Source organism: Eutrigla gurnardus (genome assembly GCF_963514095.1).
Source record: "Eutrigla gurnardus genome assembly, chromosome: 3".
Lineage (NCBI taxonomy): Eukaryota > Metazoa > Chordata > Actinopteri > Perciformes > Triglidae > Eutrigla > Eutrigla gurnardus.
Window position 1 is genome coordinate 2,061,744 of NC_139917.1, and position 27,035 is coordinate 2,088,778.

Genomic DNA, 27,035 nt, shown 5'->3' on the forward strand with positions numbered 1-27,035 from the left:
AAGTCCACCATCGCTGGACGACTTCCAATATTTCATGTCTGCCGTCCAGTACCGCTGCTAGCCATGTTGGGGCCCTAAGCATAATTCCTTTATGATGCCCCCTCCTCCCCACTCTGTTGTCCGTGTCCGTGGAGAAACGCGCGACTTTACCAGCAAGCTGGAGCCGGAATTTTTTTACAAAAAAACGACTGGCCTGTTTATAACTAATTCATATATTTTTTGCAATTTAATAATGTAGTAATCATCATGACATTTTTCTACCCGCCAGGTAGCTGGGGCCCTACGCGCTCTGCGTACTCTGCGTATGCGGAGCGGCGGCCCTGCTGCCGTCATAAACGATAAGCCACCTGTCAAACAGCAGAGAACAGCGTCGTGGAATTCACCGGCCCCGGTGATGAGGCGACGCGCTTCACTACTGTAACCAGGAATATCACCATCTGACTACTCTAAAGAGAGAGATCGTCCACGCACAGCAGGAACGAGGGGAGCAGGACAGGCTCAACAAACACAGTACTTTCATTCAGGAGACTGCTGTTCGTGTCCCGTGTGAAACTAACTAACTTAAAGTTGACATCTTGTCTTGTCGGTTGTGAGTAACATGAATCGTTAGTGGTGATAGTCACGTGAGTCATTAGTCAGCGAGGTCAACCACGTTCTTTCCCTAAAGCTACAGTTTAAAATGCTTGTTTTCTGAATGGAGTCTGGATTGGTGGATGCTGGCCTATGCTAACATTGTAGATGATCCATCAACCCTTAACATTACTTCATCTATACATAAATCTAAACATAAATTATGTGAACACAATTTCTGATTGAATTTGCGCATTCATCTCATTCATGTTGCGTCATTTGCATCAACCGTCATTTCATGGTCGGTCTCTCTCTCTCTCTCTCTCTCTCTCACATGTCTAGAAGAAGATTGTTTTCCGCTGCTGCCACTGAAGAATGGCAGATATATTTATAGTCTCTTCCTCCACAGATGAACACTTGTGACACCTTTGAAAGGCGGCTGACAAAGATGCTGCGACCCCGTCGCCGTCGCTGGGTGAATTTATACAATAATAGCTTAAAAATGATGAAGCATGTGTGTTCGTGTGGAGGTGGAGCTCAAATGGGATTGCAGATGTGGAAACAAACTGCATTCATCGTGGCGCTGTGTGCGGGTCACGGCCCTCCCACCCGCACTTCCTGTTTTTAATCTTGCCGGGTCGTGACAGAGAATCCACTTCTGATGAATGTGTAGGTGCTTCCTGTCTCCAGACACCTTGCTGTAAATATTGTGACAAACCAACTTCCCCAAACTCTCGAGCCCTTGTGCTGGCCTTAACCGAGGCTGTACTTTCCAAACAGGAACACGAGGTTTGCACACAATCAACACAAATTTGCCACAGGGAGTAAATGAATTTAGCTCACAGCTCAGCCACATGAAGATCAATATCCTGATTGGGGAGTTCCTGACCCAGGACACATCGCTGGGCTAAAAGGACGGTTACTTCCACCATAAATAACTCTTTCAAGTGGGATTGCTCACAAGATAAAGCATGTGTTCGAAGAACACAAGAGTGCTCATTACTCCCTGTAGGACACCGACAGGAGGTAGATAGAATAATGTCAACACACATTCTCTATCAACATCAGTATCAGTGTTTGTCATGAGACTCTTCCCACGGACATACTTTGGATTTTAATGGGGTTTCTGCTGCTTTCAAACCTACAAGTAAGACACATTACATTACCCCAGCAGTTCATATAGAAGCAGTTATGGTTTATAACGCACTATATTTGTTATTATGTTTATTAATGCACAGTGTTTGTCAATTATTCTAATTTCTCCAGATGTCATATGATTAAAACTGTATTTTATTATAGAGAGGCTAAGTCCCGCCCCTTCCGGTGGACCGTCATGGGACCTTATTTTGGAATAAATATGTACGATACTCAACGGTGAGTTTTCATAAATGGTTGACTGATTAAGTGTTTTTGTTGCCTGAACGTAAATTCCTGTTACGAAACAAGTTTATTTTGAAAAGACACTTTGCATGTAGCGACATGGTGTGACTGTAGAACGTAGAGCATCACACTGTGAAGCTCCGGAGCGCTGACCAACCTGTGTTGTCCTGACGATGGTGCTACTATAAAGCAGAAAGTGTGCAGGTCGGGTTCACGTGGTTGACAGATGCATATTTATGCATGTTTGCTCTCATAACAGGGCGACTGCCAAAATGCACACTATTACCCCTTTTCCACCGAGGCATTTTGAGGGCCGGTTCGGAGCCGGTGCCCAATCGCGAACCAGTTCTTCCTGTTTCCACAGACAAAGAGCCGGCTCTCGGCCTGGAAAACTGGTTCCCGAGCGGCCCCAACTCTTTGCTGGGCTGGAACCGGCCCCGGCTTACGTTAGGGGCTGGGGGCGGGGTTAACGCTCGAGGCAACGGGGGAAAATACGCCGCTGCAGAGTGCGGAGTTTTACTAACGTTACTGTTCCCGGTAAGTTTCACTTTTAAAGTGTTTCACCTCGTTGCAAACCAACGACACATTTCTGTTTAGTTTCCCAAGCTAGTGATTACGTTCGTAACAGCAGCAACTAGTGGCTATGCATCCTCGGGTAATGTAAGCTGACCGGCTAGCTAGCCAGCTAGCGTGATATTGCTAACAACAACGTTAGCATGCCACTTTCTGACTGCCGTTAACTAAACGTTACCAACTACCAACGTAACATAACATCTGTGTTTGCAGAGTCGTGGACACGTTTGTGATTAAACCGCTGTTCTCTGGTTTGTGTTTGTAGAGCTGTCGGACATCGGCGATATTGAACGTAGGTCCAACCTGCAGATGACTAAACATCAAACTATCTATCTATCTATTGATCACACACTGTTCTACACTTTAAAAAATGTTGTGATTTTAGTATTTTGTGTATTTTATTGTTATTGTATTATTTACCAAAATAAACACTTTTTCTGAAGAGACATGTCTGCTATGCTTGAAATTAGCGCTTGCGGGGAAACCTCAGACGTATACAGTGACGTAATGACGTGGTTCTCTGGGCTCTCTAGCTGGTGGAAACGCAAACAGGTTCTCAGACGGTTCGCAAGTTGAACCAACTGCAAACCAGGGAACTAGGTTCGCGTTGGTGGAAAAGGGGTATTAATGTCTTTCTAATGCCCCCCCCCTCCCCGTATCTAATGCAACTTCCCTTGCTGCTTACTTACCCAGAATCCTCAGCTGCGTCACAGCCCCATGGAGACCAAAGAACATCCAGAGTGGGCGGGAGTTGTCCACACACACCTGCATGCCCACGTTGGTGCCGTTGTGGCTGAGGATGACCTCCCCTTCCTGGTTCACCAAGAAGCCCAGGATGTCGCTGCTTTGGAGGGGCGTCGGCACCCGACACACCGCCCAGAACTCCTTCCTGTCCACCAGGGCCTCTGGGTTGTAGGGCAAGTCGCTGGGGCGCAGCACCGCCGGGTCGCAGGACGTCACGCCATAGGACAGGGAGCCCGTGCGTGCCGGGCTGGACTTGGTGACTTTGATGAAGACGGTCTCTCCAGTGCGCAGCGGCCGGTTGGTGAAGACCAGAGTGCGCTCCTCTCGCGCGTGCTCGGATCGAGCCACCGTCTGCTCGTCCAGCGTCTTGATGTGGGCGCCGCGCAGCTGGTGGAAGTGGAGGTCGCTCTGCAGGGCAGACGGCAGCAGGGAGGACTGCTGGGAGTTGAGGGAGTTCTGGGGTATGGGGCAGGAGGAGGACGAGGAGGCCGAAGCCAGGTGGAGGGTGTGGCGGTGGGAGTGGTTGTGGCCGTTGCTTCCGTCCTCCTGCTGCAGGTTGAGGTCACACAGGCTGACGGACAGGCGGGAGTCGTCGGCCTCGCGGTTGAGAGAGGAGGAGCGCACGGTGGTGAAGGAGCGTGGGCGGAGGCAGTCAGGAGGGACGATCTCACTGTCTGGAGACAGGACAGGAAGATGGAGAGAGAAAACAGCAGTTAGTGGTGTTGCTTTGATTAGCATAGCTGCCCGCCGCTTGTGGCGGTTTAAGTTTGCAGTCAGCTGAATCCCAAATGTGAGCAGAGAAGAAGAGCTGAATCTGCAGCTTGTCTCCAACATTGATATAAGAAGATAATGATGAAAGAGAGAGAGAGATACAACTGCAGCTAAACGCCATGTGGAGGACTTCTAATAACTGTGTCAGGAACAGTCTGCACAAATGCTGCATAGTGTCAAAGAAGCAATTACTTTACTAAAACAAAATGTAATACATGCTTGCATGTGTGTGTGTGTGTGTGTGTGTGTGGGGGGGGGGGGGGTTGCATTCCTTGCAATCCATAGTACAGTATCAGTCTATTAATATCACGTGTCTAGCAGCAAGAGTCTATGCACACAAACACACACAAAGGACTCCAGCTCTGATAAGCAGCCGCTCAAAATAACACCTACAAATGTGCTCCCCCCCTCTGTCCTCCCCCCTCTCTGGGTCTGCTGGGTAAATTTAGCCGGCCGCCCCGAGAGAGACCCCACATACTATTGAGTGCGATCATCCTGGCCAAAATCATAGCGAGTCATGAGATTGTCCCGATAATCATCTAAAATATCATTAAAACACCCACAAATGGCACTAAAACATGCTGGTGATGAAGGTGAAAGACAGGGGGCCAGCCGCTAGAGAGTCTCTGGAGAGTCCTGGTCCTGACTAGAACCTGACCTGGAGCCTGAATCCAGATAAACCTCTCAGGGCTGTAGGCAGGGCTGCACTATTAGGGCAGTATTATGATCATTATTATTTACCATAACTATTCATTGATTTTAGGGCCAAAATGTTTTTTCTTGTGTTTTAATATTTAAATAATCAGAGTACTGTATTCTCTTCCACATTGTGCTACATTGCTGCTAATGTTTTACCATGACATTGCAATATTATTCTGCTGCAATATATTACCATATGAATAAATGCTTAAAAATTCATGATTCATGTTTCAGGTCTTTCAGAATTGGAATCATAAACTCCCCCCACAGGCTCAATGCAACCACACTGGGGGGAGAATGCCATGTGAAATAAACGGCCAATGGCAGGCTTATACCCACAGTCTACGTCCGGTGAGTCAGACTGCAGCCTGATAGCCAACGTTGTCTCTTCTGAGTCCGACACATCACCAACTAGGAATATTGTTGCCTAATTGGCTTTAGCATCAGCTAATTTAAATCTGGGGGACATTTAAATTCATGTTGGGTATTAAACTTAGCTACATTACCCCAAAAATCATACTATTGGGACGGAGTTCACATGCATTCTGGGTGAAGTGCCAATATACGGAAAATGTCACCGAATTGTGACGTTGTATAAAGATTTGTTTAGGGACAACTCAGAAAAGACAAATGTGGAGGACCAGGGTCAGGTCAGACCAAGTAGGTCAGATGAGGACCGGGGTCAGACACAGAGGAGCACAGAGCAAGACCCGGTATCAGCTCAGAGGACAACAAGCTGCTTGGAGATGGTGGCGTGTAATTTACCAGCCTGGTCAGAGCTCCAAAGCTTCAATGACACTTTCTATGTTTCTCTTCCAGCGTCACTTTTGTCAATACTCATGACCGACAAGACAAGATGTCAACTTTAAGTTTTAATTTCACACGGGAGACAAACAGTAGTTGTTAAAAGAATTTTTCCCGTAAACGAATAAATTCACCCAAGGAGGAGATCGGAGACATAAGTAAAGTCGACGTCTGACTTTAATCTTGTACAAGAGGAGCAGTTACAATGCAACAACGTGTGAGGATGCTACAGAGGAAGTGCTCAAATCATTGTTGTGACTTGAGTCTTTTAAAGGCACAGGAGATAATGCATCATTGAAAACATGTAATACAAGACATCATGTGCACAGGGCCCCTGATAACGGTTAGCTGTTCTGCAGGATAGCTTTAGGCCCTGTTTAGGTCATCAGTGGAAATACTAAAGTCATTAAAACACTAAAATCATGTGGTTATACAAAATTCTTATAACAGTAGTCTCCTGAATGAAAGTCCTGTGTTTGTTGAACCCGTCCTCCTCCCCTCGTTCCTCCTCTGCGTGGTCTCTCTCTCTCTTTAGAGTACGTCCGTTGCTCTGCCCATATTGCAACGAGTGGGTGAGTCACACACAAACGCTCACATGCTAAATGAGAAGCCAAGGAGCAACGACCAAGCTGCGTTATTTGACAGCAGCTACATTATTAGCATAGCCTAGCATCCATCAACCAGACTCCATTCAGAAAACAAGCATTTTCAAAGTAGTTAGCTTGTGGTTTTGCAGACAGACCTAACAAAGCATGACTTCACACTTTTTACTGATCACCATCATTATGGTTATTTCACCGTCCTTTTTAACCCTTTATTGTGATTAAATCACAGCTAAATAGTTTGTATTGGGTTCATCCAGCTGTAGTCAACCAGCCGATGTGAGTCTTGCTAGATAAAGTGAATATAGCTATATGAAATTCACCAAGCACCTCTGGATGATGTCATGAACTCAGACAGGACGGCGTTCAATAAAACCTTGTTGGTGTCATGGAGGTATGTCTCCTCTCTGACTCAAATAAAACACTGTTCAACATGGCAGCCGTTTAAAACAATGAATACAGTTATATTCCATTTTTGCCAATTAATCAGCCTAAATCTTCTCACACTTTTAGTGCACGAATGATGAAAAGCAAAATGTTAAATGGAAATAAAAGATGAGCAAATGCACTAGAAAATATCTGCTTCTTTGATGAAAGCTACAAGCTTGTGGACATGAAAGCGTGAAGATCAAAAGGTTAAAATTCTCTTCCATTTGGATCCTGGGTCACTTTTGGATGAATTACACATTTCAAAACAGGCACCAAAGAAGCATCAAGTTTAAATCCTCTCTTTCTGTCCCATTAACCAACGAAGACAGTGGCTGACATCAGGCTGCAAACGTGTCAGACCCAAGTGGAGACGACAGTCTGACACTTCCCTGATGTGTCTGATGTTCTGGCTCGTCACTGAAACGCTGTCTGACGAGCCCTCGTACGCGGTGAGGCTCCGATGGTCCCGATGCTCCCTCAGCCGTCCACTAATGTTAGCTGCTATCCCGGAGCACGGCGCTGCGTTTAATGGAACTACGGCCCTGTAATTGTGCTAATTGATTTTTCAGAGCGGCATAAAATGGAGAGGACAGTGTCTCCCAGAGAAAGCTCGTCAACCATTAAACACCTCTCTGCTCAGGAGTGTGCAGCAGTTAACCGTGCGTCCCAGAGGCGAGAACGATGACAAGCATCGCAGCTCAGATTTCATCTGTTCCCTCTGCTATCCATCCCCCCGATGGAGGACGGGCGCTGGGAATGAACGCAGCCTGACAATTTATGGCTGTTAAGTTGTAAATGAACAGCTCAATCTGCCGTTTCCTGATTTTATGCTGTTTCTAAAGACTGAGAGCAGAAGGGAGGCCTTTAATGAAGGAGAGAAAACTCTCTGATGAATAGGGAAGGGCTCTGCTTTGGCCAGACACAGCGGAGCAGGCATGGTAAGTGCTCACAGCGAGTTACCGGGGGATCTGCATGAGGTGGAAGGAGGAGAAAAAGAGAGGAGGGGGAGGAAGACGAGAGGAAGGGGAGGGGGAAGAGAGGAAGGCGAGGGACGACTGCATGTGACAACCCTGGATTAATGATGAAAAAAGGTTGGCGGAGGCTTCCAAAGCAATATGTTCTCACTGCCAAGGTCAGGTCTCCTCGGCATCTGATGCCACGCTCATTTACTGTGAGAGCGTTTGCATGTCCCACCCGCTGCATTGTGGGTAGAGCAACGTATGTGGTATAAAGAGGGAGAGAGGCCACACAAGGGGTAAGGGAGGGGAGGTGGACGGGTCAAATAAACACAGGACTTTCATCCAGGAGTCCCCTGTTAGTGTCCTGTGTTAAACGTTGACATTTCATCACATCGGTCTTCGTAACTTGAATCCTTAGTGCCAATAGTCACATGACTCGTTTATCACTTGCTAGTCATGTGAGTCTGAGTCAAATGTTGCCCAAACAATCTCTCTTTTTCTGTGCGTCTCGCTGACTTAACTCAAACACAAATATCTTAGATTTTATCTTGAATCCTAAAACAGCTTCTTCAAGGTTTCTGTTCCCTTTTGTATCCAGTCCCTGTTCCTCTTCCTGTTTAAGGCTAGTCACATTCTTCCTTCTACCTCTTTCATCATTAAAGGCTGCTGAGATGGAGGCTCCGTGTGCTGCTAATGCTTGTTGTTAGCGTGGTGGACAGGAAGAGGAATGAAAGGACTGTAGAATATTTACCACGCATTTGAAAAGGTTACGCGCTTGTCCATTTGTGACCTTGCCAGCTGCTGCCCGCTAACCGTGGTGCACCTGCGTTTTTAGATGATACAAACCTTTTGTCCTATTGGTCCCTTTCAAATCCGCCACTCACAGATGCTCTCCTCCATTGGCCAAAGCCAGAATTTAGCATAACACAGTGTGTGTGTGTGTGTGTGTGTACATGTGCGTATATTAGTGGCTTAGTATTGCCTTTGTATCCAAAACCATCGCTTTGTGTTTGTTTAGGTTTAGCTACAAAACCAATTTGTTAGGTTTCGGCAACAAAACCTCTTAGTTTGAGAAAAACATTTTGTTTGGGCTTAAAATTAATAAAGTAAGGTTTAGGCAACAAACTGAATGTTATGGTGAGAACAAAATGAACGGTTTTAGCAACAAAGCGGACGTCAGGTTTCAGCACTAAAAAAATGTCCCAAACACATCACATCAACACTTTGGGACACCCGTGTCCGACACCAGTCTTGTGGTTCAAAGTCCTGTATTGTTAGACCTGGTGGATCCCCAATAAGTAGTCTTTTATAATATCAGATACTACATCACTAGCCCTGGCTATTGCAGTGACAAAGGGATCCAAAATAATTTTCCACTGCCACTGTTTTCATACTGAGCCACATGGCATTGGTGTCCCTGTACATGAGACAGATAAATGGCATGTTGTGCCTATTTCACAAATCACCATGACACTGGGCTGGAGTTGTGGGTCAGCTCTGTCATTCCCCTCCCAGTTCCCCCTTGAAGTGTGTTTTGATTGGATTAATTACGCACCTGTTGGGCTAATCCATCACAAATAAATGGCCTGGGGGGAGAGCAGCATGTCTTATATTTTGGCCCACGCAGCCATTGGCTCACGCTGTAAATGTTTCTGATTAGGGAAAAGCAGGTTAGCTAATGCTGCACATGGGGAGGTGGAGAGAGGCAGAGGCTGGCTTAGTGGCTTTGCTAGCCTGCAGACGGAACGTGCAAAGAGTTTGAGCCTGGGGGGGATTTACTCTGTCTCTCTCACACACACACACACACTCTATCTCAATGGGCTTATCTTTATCCATAGTCTCTGGAGGGTTTTGTCAAAGGTGAAGAGAGAGATGGAACTAGGAAGAGAAAATGAGAGATTGGCAGTAAAGACGAGGACAGGACGTGAGGACAGAAGGCGTAAAGGGAAGTGTTGGGATCAGCTAAGAAGGCAGAGGCTACAGATAGATATCTGGGGAGATTTTGCTATGAACAGACCATGAGCGACCAAGCGAGTGAGGGACTGAGATATAAAACAGCAAAGGGAGGGGGTGTAGTAGAAAGGAGAGATAGAGTCAGAGGGGTCTTTGTGCTAGATGTTTGGGATGTTCTTTAGTCCCTGGCGTTGGCTCAGTCCCCAGTCCAGATCGGGCTGGGCAGCTTTTGGAAAGAGCAGCAGGCTCCCGGGGCGACACATGGCCATAACAAAGAGCCGGGCAAAATGCCCTGTAAGTCACAAAAGCCCTGTCCCTTAGGTCATCGGCAGAATTCAGCATGTGCCCCTCTCACTCCCTGCCATTTGACATGCCAGGACCTCAGCATTAATAAGCTCCATCATAAGGTTCTTATATTAAAGCCCTGTTCTTATTACCGGGGGAAGGCTAACACCCTCAACACATGCAGGTCCACCCCTTTGATAGCTTTCATATTTATAGAAAACTGGTTCAACTCTCAAAGCTGCACTGAGTCGCAGTTTTATATTCATAATGGTTCTAGTGACTAAGAGGGAAAGCTAGTCTGACTCAGCCTGGGTATAAGGCTGCCATTGGCCGCATATTCCAAGCTACATTCACTATCAACTCTACAAGGGGGCCGGCGCTGCAGCCATCGCGATTGTGATTGGTTTAAAGAACGATAATGAGCAGAATGGGCAGAATGATGAGCAGCCAGACCTTTCTTTAGTGTTGACTATGGGTCTATGTATCTGTAACGTAACATTTTCAGGAGAGGATGTTCGGTTTGGTATGGGACATCCTTTTGGTAGACCTGTGAATTAAGTTTTACCAATACAGTTTTGGCATGCAACAGTTGTTGTCAGCTGTAGCATGCTAGTTGGTTAAACCAGTTCGCTGATGAATCTGCTCAATGGATCAACAATTTCCATTAAGCAGAATATTTTCCCTGTTGTAACAAAATCATACAGCACCTTAGATTTTGCGTATCGTTATGCCCCTACTGTTGCTGACCGTCACAGTGACACCCACAGAATTATCACCCAACTCACCAACCATTTTAGCTTCTCTCAGTTCATTGGTTTGGTTTTAACACACTATTTATTACAGGTTCAACATTCTCATCAACCTTGTTTACAGCAGTAAGCCAGTTAGGTAGATCTCAGGCAGCTTTCCTTCACGCGGGACACAGACAGTGGACTCCTTGGTGAAAGTCAGTGATTGTTTGGCCTGTCTACCACACTTCTCACCCACCCTGGGAGGACATATACTCGTAATTGTACAAGGTTACTTTCAAGACTTCAACTTCCACTTGCTCTGACTGAATGCAAAAACAACCACATTTAACGTGTCGATGGTTTGCAGAAACTTACGACACCAACTTTTTTCATGGCGACCTGGCTGGATAAATCCACTGTGCACTGTTTGTCAGCTAAATGAAAGAAGTTGTTAAAAAGTTAACTTCCATAATTCATGGTGAACTTTACAGATTTAGGTATCTAAGGAGCCAATTGCATGTGGTAGCGATGCTAGTGAGGCCGCAAGTCTGCAACCAGACTTCTTTTTGTAAGCAGGGAAGGTTCAACCTGATGGCCAGTAGAGATAATGAAAGTTCAAGGCACTTCAGCTTTGGCTTAATTTTTCGGAACACAGGGTTGCCACCTAGTCACAACAATATTTTCATAACTTATTTTACAGAAATGTGTTAAATATAATGTGATCAGAACAGTTTAAATGTAACATAGGGCATAGCATTGGAATTGTTAAATGGGTGAACTAACAACAAACAAGCTTTTTGATTTTGGCTAGTTCGGTAGCAATAGGCGGACCAGGCTGGCAGACATTTTTAAAGGCAATGTCCTGGGTATACAAATTGTACACCAACATGGCTATGTTATTTTTTAATAGTATATGTGACCAGGCACGATAAGGAATGTTGTCATTCACTTGTTTCAACTATGTCTCATATTCCATGTGACTCCTGCTGTCACATGGTCTTAACAGTGTAATGCAGGGAACAGTAAATAGAGTTGTTTCCGGTTTCAGTATTCATCGGTCCACCGGAGGGACTTTCAGACCTCTGATCAATTTATGCATAACCCCCAGGTGATATCATTTATTTTGACATGACCCTGCAATCGACAAGGCCGAATTAAAATGCCACATGACAAATATTGAGTGCTGAATGGTCAGCTATTAATATTTCAATAACATTGTGTGATGAACATCTGCTCCAGTCGCAAAAACTCACCTACTGTGTGAATGCAAGTTAATAGTCGTATAATATGACTGCCCCGTCATAAGAGCACTACTAGATCTGACTGCTTAGTACAATATTTTAACTCTGCTGATAGCTCAGTGGTAGAGTTAACGCCCCATGTACCGAGGTCCGGGGTTTGAATCCGCCCTGCGGCCCTCTTGTAAATCATGTCGTTCCTCTCTCTCGGCCCTTTAACTCTCACGCTGTCCTCCCACAATAAAAGGCTAATAAAGTAAAGTAAGTAAGTAAGTTAAAAAAATGAATGTTTTGCTGAGATGTATTCTTATAGCGTGGTTTATGACAATATCAGCCTAATTCTTTCAGCTGCAATAATATATATAAAAAAATTAATATAAAACATAATTCAAAGTGGTCAGTAGGCTGTACGCTGACACAGGAAAGTCATTCCCTCCGATGAGAATCTGGATCTCTCATGTAAAACATTGGAATCTGAACACTAGTTCTCCTAACAGCCCCTCTCACGAGCCATGCACCAAGCTTTTTTTTATTATTTATACAGAGCTCCACGTGATCTTTTACAAATGCTGATGCCATTTTCCAAGAGAGCTGATTGGTCAGTAGGCGGTGCTTTTCTCCACGTTGATCTCGTATCAGGAACATAACCTGCTCCGGAGCAGGTAAATGAAACTTGCTGTTTTCATGACAAAAGTTGAGGAAGCCAAGGAACACAGTGTTGCTAAATTTGCTTTACTTGATGCCCCGGAGTCTTTACAAAGCTCAGCCACATGTCCTAATTGAGTCCTAAAAAGTCAGATTTACTGCTTTGTGTGCTTTGTGTGTTTGTGTTGGAGGGTATGTATGAAGCATCAGGATTTGTACATTAAGTGCTGCTATTAACTGGGAGGCTGAGTCCTGCCAAGTCAAACATCAGTGCCAGTCAATCATCAAATCATCACTTCTCTCAAAGGATTGAGTTTTGTCCCGGAAGTATGGAAACCCTTCTCTCCCTCTCTAGGCTGGATAACACAACAAACATCCTTAACAATGACTTTTCATAGCAGCGTTAGAGGAGCCAGAGCATCACACAGAGAGAGCCACAGACCAGAACATTGAAGTATTTCAGAAGTCATTTTTTCGTCATTTTTTTCTCATTTCTTGCAAATATTCTTTCCATTGTATCCTAAGAAAACTGGCTATACTTTTATAATTATACAAGTCTAGAATACAGTAACATTTAAAAAGTGTTTGTTTCCCTGAACACTTTGGAACTTTTTATAATTAGGGTTGGGTTGAAAATGTCTCTCATCTCATCCTTTGCTAAGTTCTTCTAATTGTTGTTAGATATGCAGTACACTTTTCATGGTAATTAGTCTCTGTGTAGCCGTGGGCTAAAGAAAACACTTTCAAATGGGAAAACGTGGGAAGGGAAAAGCAAACCAAATTATAGGATTGTACTAATTCACTCATACACTCTCCTGTTCTCTCAACCCAAGCTGTCTTACTTTACAGTAAAGAGCAAAAGGCTAACACCAGACCAACCAGTTTTACCTCTTCTACTCCCCCTCCCTGCCACACCCGTGTTTTTTGGAGGACATTTAGAGGGAGATAGCAGGTATATTCTGTATATGCCACATAGAAATGGTGTACATCATCTGTAAACTAGGAACCTGAGATTAATTTGATATGCAGCTCAGCAGTGTGTGCAGGGTATAAAATTAGATTTTTGACCCACCTGCCAATGGCAGGTAGGGTCTGAAATTTTACCGGCCAAAATGTATTTTTACCGGCCACTGAACTGTTCACAATTCGCACCGCTGTTGTACACTAGCCACTCTCTTCTCACCCCCATTTCATTGAACCGCCACTTTTCATTAAATTTTCTTTTAGGCTGTGTTCCTCCACAGCTCTCCTCCTGAGGTCTCTTTTCGGGTGGTTTTACACCCGCAATGTGTCGCCACATCTTTAATTTCTTCTGTTTAAACCTCTTCGTATTCGATTCGTAGTCGTCGTCTTCTTCTTCGTCTCCTTTCTTCTTCTTCTCTTTTGATACATTTTTAAATGTTGAATGACGGTGGACAGCGAGGGACAAATTTGAAATTCGAAACGCAATCAGTAGATCTGCAGCCTGTAGAATTGTGTCTGTCACTGTTTGGAATTTATGTTTAAAGTTACATAGCAAAGTCGGCATATTTCAGCAGCCTGCCAATGGCGTGTGACCTATTTATTTTACTCGCCAAAACATATTTTTACCCGCATTTGGCGAGTGGCGGGTGCCAATTTTAAACCCTGAGTGTGTGTTATCATCATAAATCTGAAATCAACATTGTGTTTTGGTTTGACACATATTCAAATGCTGAAAGTTTAAAAAAAGGGCTTAGAACATTATCATGGTACTATATGATGGTCATCCCCATGCTCTCTTATGACGTTGAATACGGTATTCCTCAAGGAAGCATTTTTTGTTTTTAATGAATTGCAAAATTTCGCACTAAATCACTTGAGAATAAAATACATCATTAAGAAACCAAGAACTCGAGGAACATCATAGAAAATCCATTCTGTGATTGGGTTTATAAAACTTTTGGAAATTGGAGATTTCTGCAAGAATTGCGTTTTGTCGGGAATTGGATGGCAAACAAATTGCTCCCTGTTATCCCTGTTATTGTCAATATAGCAAAAAAACTCCTTGGTTTTTACCCAGCTGCATTACTTAATTACTGTCTGTAAAGGGAAGACCCATGGATACCCATAGAATCAATGGTAATCCTCATATCTTGAGGTGAGAGGTCAATGGACCCTTGTGAATATGACCATGGTAGTTTTTCCCTCACTAAAATTTCAACCAAATTTGGAGCATTAGTTTGCCTATTTCCAGACAAGCTAGCATGATTTGTTCTAACTGTAGGTTGTCTTATTGAATAAGATGGGGGTTCCTTCACTCTTAATTTCAATGAGCTCGCTACAGCTTCTGACAGACAGTAAGAAGGTTCGGCCCAGCAGGCTGAGGAGTATCATTTCATATATCATTAATACGATAATATGATAATGCTCTAGAGCTAGTCAAGCATAACAGTGAAGTTTGATACAGTTTGTAAGGGCCTGTTGAGGCTCCACATATATAACAGTATTCAAAACTCCATATCTTTACTTGTCTTTTATACTGCTAAACTGGATTGGTTGGCCCCTGGGTTCAAGACGTTCAGTGCTAAATGCTGCTTGACAAGGCCTGCGTTGTATTCTGACACCGAGACAAATTGTGCTTGATCACCATTTCCCACACCTGTAAAACCTGCAAAGGGAATAACTCTTAGCACACGTAGGTGTGGAAGCTGCTCCAGGACCAGAGCTACAGGAGAACACACTGAGGGATGTCACTTCTATCAGAGATGGCATCTAACGCTGACACGCTGAGAACAGGACGACCCCGCCCTGCGAGCCGACGAGCTGTCAGAGATAAGCGAGCTCCTCTGACACATCTTGTGAAAGACGTAAACAAAGAGGTGGCGGCGGGTTGCCGAGTCTTCATCCATCAAGCCTTCACACATTGTTTTACTCTCACTGAAGCACTTCAGCTTCCAGGGTTAGTTTCCCTCTTCACCTAGCCCACATCTGTCATCTTTACACAGAATCACATAGCTACAATCAATGTCCCACAAACACAGCCACATAAAAGAGAGGAGGAGACTGTGGCATCATATACAGAGATGCATCAGAGACAGGACATCTTTGAGTGTCAAATGATGCTTGGAAGAAACCTGCATCTTATTTTCTAGTTGATCTGATAAAAAACAAGAACATTTAAGCGATTTAAAAAAACAACTACTCTGCTTGTTAGTGTGAATAGCAAAATTCGGACTTCGATCAACACCTTGCCTGAATATCTCGATAGACATACTGAAACTAAATGTATTAATTAAAACATGGAGATGGTATGCAGTAATCATATCCCGTTATTTGAGTTTATGTGATTTCAAGAGTCAATTTCATATTTGCAACCAGATGTCACATTAAACCTTGTTTAAAAAAGGATCATACCAGTGTTACTACATGTCATTGTCCATCGACAACATCGGCCACCTCGCTTACAGAAACTTCGACCATTTTTACCAAAAGTGTTTGATTTTTAAGATTGTTTGTTTGTTTACGTTTTGTCCATATTGAATCAAAGTTACAGAATGTTCCTGTAAATGTTTGTCAAGGTTCGTGAAAACTCACCTCATCATTAAATTCCTCCTTCTAACTCAACTTCCAGTTAGAAAATTAGTTCTTATGAATAACTATTTTTCCAGGCGTAATAACATTCAGCCCAACGGCTGTCTTGGCTCTGTTGTGACTGACAGCTCAGAGGGCGGAACCAAAGTATAAATAGGTCAATGATTGGCTGAAAGTTAGACCTTGGGTTTGTGTGAATGTCAGACAATACTGATACAGTCACCATAAATGAATGATGTCCAACTTCTCCCAGTACGTCTTCATCATATTATGGGAGTGTTGGGAAGTTGTTCTCAGACCAGTATCTTCTTCTCTACATTGAACTGCAGATTGTAAAACCAACGTTGATCGTATCTCATACAAGCCCGTTGTGACAGCGTCACCTTGACATGAAATAAAATGTACAGTGTGCAAACAAAGGTTTAAAAGAAAAGTGCACTTGGTTGCCTGATGTGAGATGTAGTCTGTAAACTAAAGGGGTAGTGTGGGTGCCTTGAAATTATTAAAAATAATAATAGCAAAATTTGTGGGCCGAGGGGATAAAGGGAGGATGTGACGTGGACCGGGAGAAGGAGGACACCTGGTGAGGGTCGGAGGAGATGGTGGACGGCTGGCGGTAGAAGGGGGAGAGCGGTGTAACTTAGACTGCGTTGTATCGGACGGAGCCGAGACACGGACTAAGCAAACGGAGCCGCCAGTAGAGTTTCCCTCCTGGTCCGGCGGAGTCCAGTCGAGTTTCCCTCCTGGTCTGGCGGAAGCCAGTTGAGTTTCCCTCCTGGTTGACTCTGTTCCCGGTGGACTGACACAAAGGACCGCGGGTAAACGGGGTGAGACTGACTCCTTTTGTTTGTTTGTTTTTCCTCCGGCGCACGAGCCGCTCGGCGTTGTATTGTTCCTGAGTATCGGAAAGTTTGTGACTTGTGGACATATTTATCGTGAACCATTCGGTTCAATAAGTGATATTTCGTTTGGGGGGGGTTATTTACTCAATTTACAAAGTGTAAAGACCGGGGTTTTTTGCGTGCCTTGTATGTAATTAATTTATTTTGGTGATCATTTTGCGCTCAGAGCGGCCGAGCTGGGAAAGCCCGTCTAAATTAAAAGAGACGTGGATCTTTACGTTAAATTGCACCATGGTGGCGTTTCGTTTGTTTAATTTTTACATGAAGTCTATTTTTCCATGAACCCCTTGGAGAGTTAATGTTCAGCCCAGAACAAGGCTGCGCGTTACACCGTTTATCTCACTGCTTCCTGGTTACAAAGTCCAATCAGAGCCAGAGAGCTGTTGACCAATAGGATGCAGCCGAGGGAACATGTGTTCTTTGTGCAGAATTTAAAAAGAGAGTGTGCTTGTTATTGAGGTCGGCGTACACCAGAATGAGACTCTCTTGAACTTGATATTAACGGCTAGCTCCACCCGGGCCACTCAGGTAAACTGGAAGCAGCCGAATGCTTTGATTTTTCAGCATGAATGGTAGTGAATGGAGGTTAAAACTGAGCTCTACTAAAGTAAACTCTGCAGACACTGATGCACATAAGATGTGTTGAAGACAGGAGGGTTCTCTGCTAATGGAGAGAAGTCAGAATTAGACTGGTATGGTCCTTTAAGACTTTATTTTGTAACTAACATTTCAGGTTGAGAGTGGTACTGCAGACTGGGAGATGGAGAGAAACTTCCAGAACAAAAACACAATACGACAATAAATTCAGATGAAGTTCTGTGAGAAGTTGAAGAGGGAATGCAGACACCACAGTGACTGTAGAAAGCCCTGTGGTGAGTTGAAGTGGTGTTTGTGAAGAGAATGTCACTCAACTCCTTTCTGTCTCCTTCAGGTTACTGAGAAACACGGTAAAATAAGACTTCCACACTGCTCTTTGGTGGATTATGTGTTTGCTGGATTACAGGAGAGGATGGACAGATTCAGAAAACATGGTGAATCTAATTTATTGGTACATTTGGTCAGTAATAAAACATTATTCTTTGAGTTTTGTTGATAGACACCAACTCAAAGCGGTTCGTGTCCTGCTTTTAGAATTGTTTCAACTTCATTTGTTGACTCCTTCTTTAAAGTTATTTATGATAGCTTAATGCTGGACCTGCACTTTGTGTTTTGACTGCTGCAAAGTTAAAACCGTCCTCTTGTGGATCCATTCAGTCCTCTAGCAGAGCTTCATACACACACACGCACACACAGTCATACTTAAAGTACTGGTATTCATATATTCATCAGATACAAGAGTATTATACCATTAAGTAACTCAGTACTTTTCTAGTATCTCCATACCGTTTATCACTACTGCCAATCACGTAGAATGACATCAGCCATCGTCGCTTCCTAATGTTGCAACCTCATAACAGTGCATACGGCTCTTCAGTGAATCCAACACACAGTGTAAGTGCAGTTTGGATCCCAGAGATAGTCTCTCTTCCAGGACACTACATTTTGTATGAATTACATTGCTGTTGTGCCTCTTTAAGGGTGACAGCTAGATTGGCAAAGCCCTTAGTTGAAAGGTGTTCACGGCCTCAAGGCTTTGCAATCAGACGGTATTCTCTTGTCCTTCAGGGACGTACCCTCTTGATTAAAGCTCCACTGTGACTGACTCATACAATCGTGAGTCCTGCTGGTTTCACAACAGCTGGAATTACTCAGTAACTCAGCCTCCTTCCTGATGTCAAGTAAAGTTCTGCAGTGTGTGTATGTGTGAGGGAGAGGGAGGGAGAGAGACAGCCAACCTTAGGAACCAGGACACGTGTATATTAAACAACCTTCTCTGGCTCTGGATTTCAAGCCTTTGAGGACAGCTTCAGTCTGCCCCAAAGATTAGCCTGCCAAACTGCCTCTATATTGTATCTGGCCAGTTCAAGGCCAGGTGATGTCAATCAACCACTTACCTGAGGCACCTGAGCAGAGACATCAACGCATCCCACTCTTTCTTTCTGGCAAAACCTGCCTATATGCATTTTTATGTGCGGTCACTAACTAGGTTTACAGTGCATTGCAAACGTATTCACCCCCTTGCCGTTTTTCTCATTTTCTAGCCTTACAACCTGGAATTAAAATAGATACTTGGATTTTTGGAATACTACACAACAATGGACCTACACAAATAGTCACAATTAGTGAAGTGACAAGAAAAGTCTTGCATACATATATAGTCACCCTTCTTGTTTCGAAACCCCTAAAACCCTGCTTTCTGGTCTGTTGGACTCTAAATGGACCATCATGTACTAAATTAACATCATGCTGGATTGAAGAAGACTTGAAACTAGAGATTGAGACCATAAACTCATGTTTACAATGTTTACTGAGATAATACATCCAGAGAGAAGTAGGACCATTTTCTCATAGACTTCCAACTTCAAGCTTCCTTTTGTAACCAGTCGACCCCTGATGGCCAGCCAAGAGAATGCAAGTTTAAGACACTTCAGCTCTGGCTTCACTTTTCAGAACTGGAGGTTTCTGCGTGGTTGCTACCAATTTCCTCCAGTCACATAATTAGTTAAATAAAGTCCACCTGTCTGCAATTGAAGTGTCACATGATCTTATAATATATATATATATATATATATATATATATATATATATATATATATATATATATATATATATATATTTATATATATTCTTTTTTTCCCTAGGTTTCTCAGCTTCATTAGGAGGTTGTTGGATGGGAGGGGAAGCCTTAAAATGCTGCCCACGGAGGTGTGAAAACACATCCCTTCTTCGGCCCTGTCATGTATGATGTATCACACTGGCGAAGCCCTTGGAGTGGATCATCACATGATACGCATCCTATTTCAATCTTTCCACATCAAAGCTGCAAATGTCGCCTGGGGTCATCCTTTTCTCTGCTGCTCGTGCTCTGACCTCAGAGCAGCCTCAGGATGCTGAACAGATATAGATATTGCAAACAGAACCCGGATTCAGGTCAGCCTTCTGTGTGGAGTTCGCCTTGTTTTCCCTGTGTTGGCTTGGGTTTTCTCTGGCTTCCTCCCACATGCAGGTTATTTGATGTGAGTGTGGATGGTTGTCAGTCTCTATGTATCTGTGCGTCAGCCCTGTGATAGACTAGCAACCTGTCTAGGTGCCATCAAACCAAAGAGAGAAAGAGAGAGAGAATAAAAGCATGGCGGACTGTGGAGAATTAAGGAAAAATCATTCCTATGCACAAGGGGCTTTTAATCAAAACGCAATCCCTGTTATGAAGAGATCTGTAATAGCAGTTTTGATTACATTGCTTTTATGGAAGAGGAAGATGAAAGTAGATATGAAAAGGATGTAGCTGATGTGAACAAAAGACTGCATGATTGCTGCACAAAGTATCAAGACACAGAGATGAAGGTAAAAAAGACATTGTGGTCCCGCTGTGCATCGGGTCAATTTGGCAGTCTGAGGGCGGACCTCAAAGAAGTGCTTGGTCAGGCTGAAGCGCTCCTTTCAGGCCACTTGACCCATGAGAAGTATGATTTGGTGTACACAGCATTAGAGAGCAGAGTCGAAGCACTGGAGGAGTTTGTGCAAGGCTGGGACCGCTACGTCCCAGATAAGGAGGTGGATGACATGCGGGTCTGCCTGAGGCAGAGAGAAGGACCCTGGACAAACTGCTGTCCATACTGGACAACACCCACCACCCTCTGCACAACACCTTCATCAGGCAGAGAAGTGTGTTCAGTGGTAGACTGCTGTCCCAATCCTGCTCCACCAACAGACTTAAGAACTCTTTTGTCGCCCTGGCCATCAGACTATACAACAGCTCTCAGTGATGGCAGGAGGCACAATAGACAATGGACACTTGGTCACTTTATAGTTGTAATATAGTTTATAGTTGTGTAAAATAAAACATTTTATTTCTAGTCACTTTCTATTTTATATAGCTTTTGTATAGTTTCTAATGTATGTTTAATGTATAATGTATGTTCTATGTATGTTATTGCTACTGGATGCTTGAATTTCCTTCGGGATCAATAAAGTATCTATCTATCTATCTATCTATCTATCTATCTATCTATCTATCTATCTATCTCAAAGACTACAAGGAAAAGAGAAGAATGACTATAGTTGCACTGACTAACTACATGCATCAAGGCAAAAGGTCAGAGCATGGTGACCTTGGTGTCCTGGCAAGCGGTGATGAGGACGAGGGGGATGTTGACGGCGGAGACGACGGTCAAGGTGGTGTCGACAGTGGAGGAACGACCACCGCTGATAAACCGAGTGGGCGTCCGGACGGTGGCGGGTACAGTGGCACGGCGCAGGATGATGGGGTGCAAAGTGCAGGTGCAGGCCCAGCCACTAACCCAACCGCTGCTGTGATTGGCAGTGCACTGGATGGTAATGTGGACCGTCTTGATGGGGCACGGGCAGCAGGCCCCCCGTTGGGGTCTCCCCAAGCGCCACCACAGAGAATTCCACCATGGTGGTCCATGAACCCAACATTTGACCCTGGTTTCATTAGCACACCGTGGCAGCAGCGAGGAGCGCACGCTGTGCTACCGGATAGTGTTGGGGCAGGACGGAGCGTGTCTGCCACCTCTCAGGGGTTAATTGGGTCCAGGATTTCGCTCGCACCCCTAAGCCTACCAAAGTTCTCTGGAGACAGGAGAAGCTATTGGCGATGGAAGAGTAACTGCTCCCCGGAGTGTAGGCTCTTCCACCTGCTTGACAGCATCGCTGATGCAGTAAAACGCGAACTCAGGCTGTCTCATTGCCGTACTGCGGAGGAGGTCTTCCGGGTTTTGGAGGACTGTTATGGGGACATGTCGCAAATAGCGGACGACATCATACTGGAGCTACAGGACTTACCAGCTGTGCGCAACAACCAAACAAGGGCGGCATTGCAGTTGATCCAAGCGGTGGAAAGGGCGCTGTAGGACCTTATAGACTTGGGTTGTGAGGACGTCATAAAAAAGCAGTTGGTGATCCGGTCACTTGAAAGTACGCTGCCAGACAGTATGAAGGAAAAGTGGCTTTTGTACCCATGTGACGCGGCCAGCAACCCACATAACTGGTTCGGCAAACTATGGCAGTTCCTGAGAGATCAGAAGATGGTTCTGGTGCAACTGGAGCAGTTGCAGATCACCAGACGACCGAACCCTCCCAGAGCGGGTGAACCGAGCCCCCGTGAATAGCCGAAGGAAAGACCGGGGGACCGAAGGCAGGAAAGGCGTTCATTTACCAAGGCCACGGCAAGCGAGGCGAGAGAAGGATCATCGTGTGATCCTTGCGGTATGTGTGGCGAAGAGGGGCATACTGGACGTCTATACCGCTGTAAGGCATTTAAGAAGGCCAACACGGCAGAGCGGAGGGCTTAAGTGAAAAAGACAAAAGCCTGCCCCAAATCCCTGGATCTCCATGGGAGGGACAGTCCGTGCATTAAAATCTTTCTGTGTCGCAATGACGAATGTCAAAGAGGTGACACCCCTCCAGATCACCATTTTTTCCTGTGCCTCAAATCACCCGCCAAAAAGGGCACTGCTTGGGCGGAGACCAAGGGGGAAAATAGGAGAGAACCCCGTGGTCCAACCGAAGAACAAGAGGCTTTGTTTGCTAGTCTAGGTCTGACTCCAGAGCGGCCGGAGGCCGTTCGGAAGGCCTGCACAAATAAGGTGTCCTCAACAATATGTGCTGGCAAAGATTTGGTGGATGAGAGTGGACCGAAAGAACACCCGGTCCTCATGATGTTGGTGGAGGTCACGACCAAGAGAGGAGACTAGGTCGGAGCCCTAATCGATCTAGCCTCCGATACCAACTATATCACTCACCAAGCAGCAGAGAGGCTTGGATTGTCAGGTGAGCCAATTACGCTGGTCGTATACGGTGTAGGTGGTATGGAGGCGAGGGTTGAGACAAAGAGGTACTGTGTGAGCATAAAAGTAGCCACAAAAAAGGGGACATGGCGGCTCCGTGAGATGCTCTGCTATGGATTAGAGGAGATCGCCAGGGTGGACCATGCAGTGGACTCGGAGCGCCTGGAGAATTTCTTTCCCTCCTCCCCTTTCCCCGCACCTTTTAAATAAAAAACCCTCCTAAGTTGATTTCACCGCAACCCCTGTTTCTGCCTGTTTCTTCCAATTGTTTGTCCTGCTACTGTGCAACATAGACCGGGCGCCCACATATGGTGGAGAATGCGGGCAGTCTGAGTCCTCGCTATCAGTGGGTCAACCAGTTGGAATAGAGCATGTCAAAAAAAAAAGAAGAAAGAAAAAAAAGAAGAAAGTATGGAAGAATTGCTGAGAGCGATTGTGACCATCCAAGCCAATCTGCAGGCAGCTGTGGCTGAGCTGTGCAAGGTAAGCGGAAGATGGGAGCGGCTGCCACAAGATGTGCTGACCAAGCAGACACCAGATGATGACGTCGAGACGTATCTTGCCTTGTTCGAAAGAACTGCAGTAAGGGAGAAGTGGCCAAGAACAGAATGGGCGAACAACCTGATGCCTTTTTTGACTGGGGAAGCCCAGAAAGCCTGCCGGGACCTTTCCATTGCAGAGGCCATGGACTATGATATGGTGAAGAAGGCCATCCTTGCCCAGTATGGACTCAGTCTTCCCGCTCGGGCCCAGCAGGTGCACGACTGGAGCTATGATCCTGCTGTCCCAGTCCGGGCACAGGTAACAATGCTGGCCCGTCACACCAAAAGCTGGCTGGAAGCAGCTGCAGGGCCACCGATAGTGGACAGAGTGTTAATAGACCGATGCATCCGTGGACTGCCAAACGACGTCAAGAGGTATGTCGCCCAGCACGGGGCTTCGGATATAGAGACGTTGATAGCCTTATTGGAGAATCACCGGGTGATGGGGAGCATGATGCGGTCAGAAGGTGCCAAGCATAACAACTTCAAGGCCAAGGTCGAGAGGGAGACAAGTGGCAAAGCTGTGAGCGCGCCACCAGCCCGGACACCGACTGGCTGGGCCGGCCAGATGTCGAGACGGGGGTTGATGCCTCCCCCTCTCCCACGCTGCTTTTCCTGTGGCCAGGCGGGACACCTTGCCAGAGAGTGCCCAAGCCGGGATGAACCGATGCCGACTGCTGCGTCTACGGGTGATCAGGGCCTCTTCTGCCAGCACCTCACTACCTGTTGGGTCCATGAGGGGGCCCCAGCCCCAAAGTGCCCTGTGAAGATAGGTGGGAGAGACACAGAAGCGCTCCTAGACTCCGGGAGCATGGTCTCCCTCGTCAGACCAGAATTTGCTGGTGCCACCTGGGGAGAAGAGATCTCTGTATCCTGCATCCATGGAGACACCCGGAAGTACCCCACCTCGGAGGTCCAGGTCATCACTCCCCGAGGGCGTTTCACTCTACAGGTCGGGGTTGTAGAACAACTGCCTGTGCCGGTGCTTTTCGGCCGATACAGCCCACGCTTCTCCCACTACTGGCCAGCCACATTAAGGAACCCGAACCGGCGAATCCGAAGACACCTGGGGGAGGAGAAGAGTCCCAACACACACCTGGCTTGCGCCGCCGCATCGTCTGATGGCAGCCCGGCTGAAACCAGTGATGATGATGAGGCTAGGCCCCTGCACAGGAAAGGACGGCCACAGATCCTGGACGTGCAGCTGAGGAGGAGCCCCTGGAAGAGATACAGAATAATGAGGTGTTCTCAGAGTTTCCCCAAGGCGAGGTGGAGGAAATCCTTAGACCTGGACGATTTGGCTCCGCCCAGCTGCAGGATCCCAACCTGACCCAAGCCTGGAGGGATGTCCAAGTGGTCAAGGGCCAAAACCAGGATGGGGGTGAGTCAAGTGTCGTTTCCCCATTTCATGATTAAAAATAAGCTGCTATATAGAGTAACAAAAAGAAACTCAGATGTCTGTGAACAGTTGCTTGTACCCCGAGAATACATCTCCAAGGTGTTGTACCTAGCCAACTCCCACTTACTAGGGGCACATTTGGGCCGGGAGAAGACCAATGACCGCATTGTCAGCCGTTTTTACTGGCCGGGGGTCAAGAGAGCCGTGGAGGAATACTGCCGGCACTGTGGTGAGTGTCAAATCAACTCCCCTAAGGTAGTGTACCGAAATCCACTGATACCCCTTCCCATCATTGAAACCCCCTTTAGTAGGACTGGCATGGACATTGTCGGCCCCCTCCCGAAGTCTAGCAGGGGCCACCGCTATATCCTGGTCATAATGGATTATGCCACCCACTATCCAGAGGCAATTCCCCTACGTGCAGCAACAGGAAGGGCGGTTGCCAGGGAGATGTTCCTGCTCTTCAGTAGAGTGGGCTTGCCGGAGGAAATCCTTACAGACCAGGGGCCTCATGTATCAATGTTGCGTACGCACAAAAACATGGCGTACGTAATTTTCCTCACCAACGTTCAGATGTATCAAAAGTGAAATGAGCGTGGAAATGTGCGGTGTCTCACAGCAGCTTCATGGCTGGCGTACGCACGTTTCTACAGCTATTGTTCCTTTGGCGACACTCTGAGGTGATGCTGGGAAACTGTTAATTATGTGAAAACAATTAGTCCTCAGAGTAATGTGCACATCAGAGACACATTAATGGACAATTAACAAACACGTGTTTGCAATCATATGGATGAATATAAAAGCATGCACAAAGTGATGAAAAAATGGCATTAACAATGGCAGCATGGCCTTGTTAGAAGACATCGCAAACGGTAACATCAGACGTGAGAGGGTGTTTAGAGAACGGGAGGATATGTTAGCAAATGACGACAACTGGCTCATGAGTCGTTTTAGGTTGCCGAGGCCAGTGTTACTGGAGCTGTGCGCAGAGCTGCGGCCGGCCCTAGAAAGAAACACAGCCAGGAGCCAGGGGTTGTCCGTGCCCACACAGGTGCTGACCACTCTGGGGTTTCTGGCAACAGGAGCCTTCCAGAGGGAACTGGCCGATCGGTCAGGAGTGTGCCAGTCCACTCTGAGCCGAGCCATGCCAGATGTGTGGAACGGGATCATAAGAATGTCATCCAGGTACATCAAATTCCCATACAATGCTGTTGAACAGGCCAACATTAAAGCGCAATTTGCAGCAAGAGCCGGTTTCCCTAATGTAATCGGAGCTATTGACTGCACACATGTTGCTATAAAAGCGCCATCATAGGATGAATTTGTTTTTGTCAACAGGAAACATTTTCATTCAATAAATGTTCAAATAATATGTGATGCGCAAATGCAGCTCACCAACATCGTGGCAAGGTGGCCTGGTTCAACGCATGACTCGTTCATTCTTACTAATAGCATGGTTGGTAACAGGCTGGAGGCTGGCACGGTGCGCGATGGGTGGCTTCTCGGTGAGTAAATGTATCCGTTTAATTGCGCCCCGAATGTAAACCAGCACAATGCCCATTTGGGCACGTGCATTCAAATATGTGCATTTGTTTTTCCCTGGTGAAAATAGAGCTGCAGAGCTATCTAAGCCCTTTATTGTCTCCTTGTGTTCAGTATTTGTGTCAATAAATGCGTGCGTAAAGTTGGAAATGTCACACTGCAGTAGCCACGGCGCACTTCTGCAGTCATTAATATATATAATAATATAATATATTATATATTAATATCCTCCTGTCCCCCCGCCCGTTGCGGTCACGCTTCGGCGGTGGGCCGAAATCCTCCGCTTCACCTCCACCTTCACGTCGGACCATTTCTTTTTTATTTCAGGGAGTGTGCGCTGCTCCGACCCCACAGTGTTCACTGCCTCACACACACGCTCCCACTCACATTTTTTTGTGTTAATGCCTGATGAGAGGCTACCAAATAATACTGGTCTTCGAGTCTCGACTTCGTTTAAGAGCGTTTCGAGCTCAGACTCGGTGAAGTTGCGCTTCTTCCCTTTTTCATTTTGTAGATCTGATGGTGCAGAGAGGGGAATCCCCGGTGCAGGCCCTATTTAAAGTCATTTGCATATTTAAATGGAGGCGTGGACAGGGAGGAGTTTAGCACTTCCACATGTGCGCTTAATTCCACGTTGATTGGGATGTACAAAGGAAAAGTGCTTGGATCCATGTGTACGCAGACACTTTGATACATCTGATTTTTTTTGTGCGTACGACAGTTTCTGGATTCTAGCGTACGCCATTTTTCAGTAGGAAATCCACGCAATTCTTAGTACATGAGGCCCCAGGGCTCCTGCTTTATGT

At 45.8% G+C, this 27,035-nt stretch overlaps 1 protein-coding gene across 1 annotated transcript in view; it reads right to left on the reverse strand.

Annotated features, from left to right (window-relative positions):
- neurl1aa (neuralized E3 ubiquitin protein ligase 1Aa) overlaps window positions 1-27,035 on the reverse strand; it is a 63,848-nt gene that overhangs the window by 12,831 nt on the left and 23,982 nt on the right. Inside the window, exon 4 of the mRNA XM_084004974.1 lies at window positions 3,213-3,941. Coding sequence (XP_083861100.1) covers window positions 3,213-3,941 — 729 coding nt within the window. The remainder of the gene's footprint in view (window positions 1-3,212; window positions 3,942-27,035) is intronic.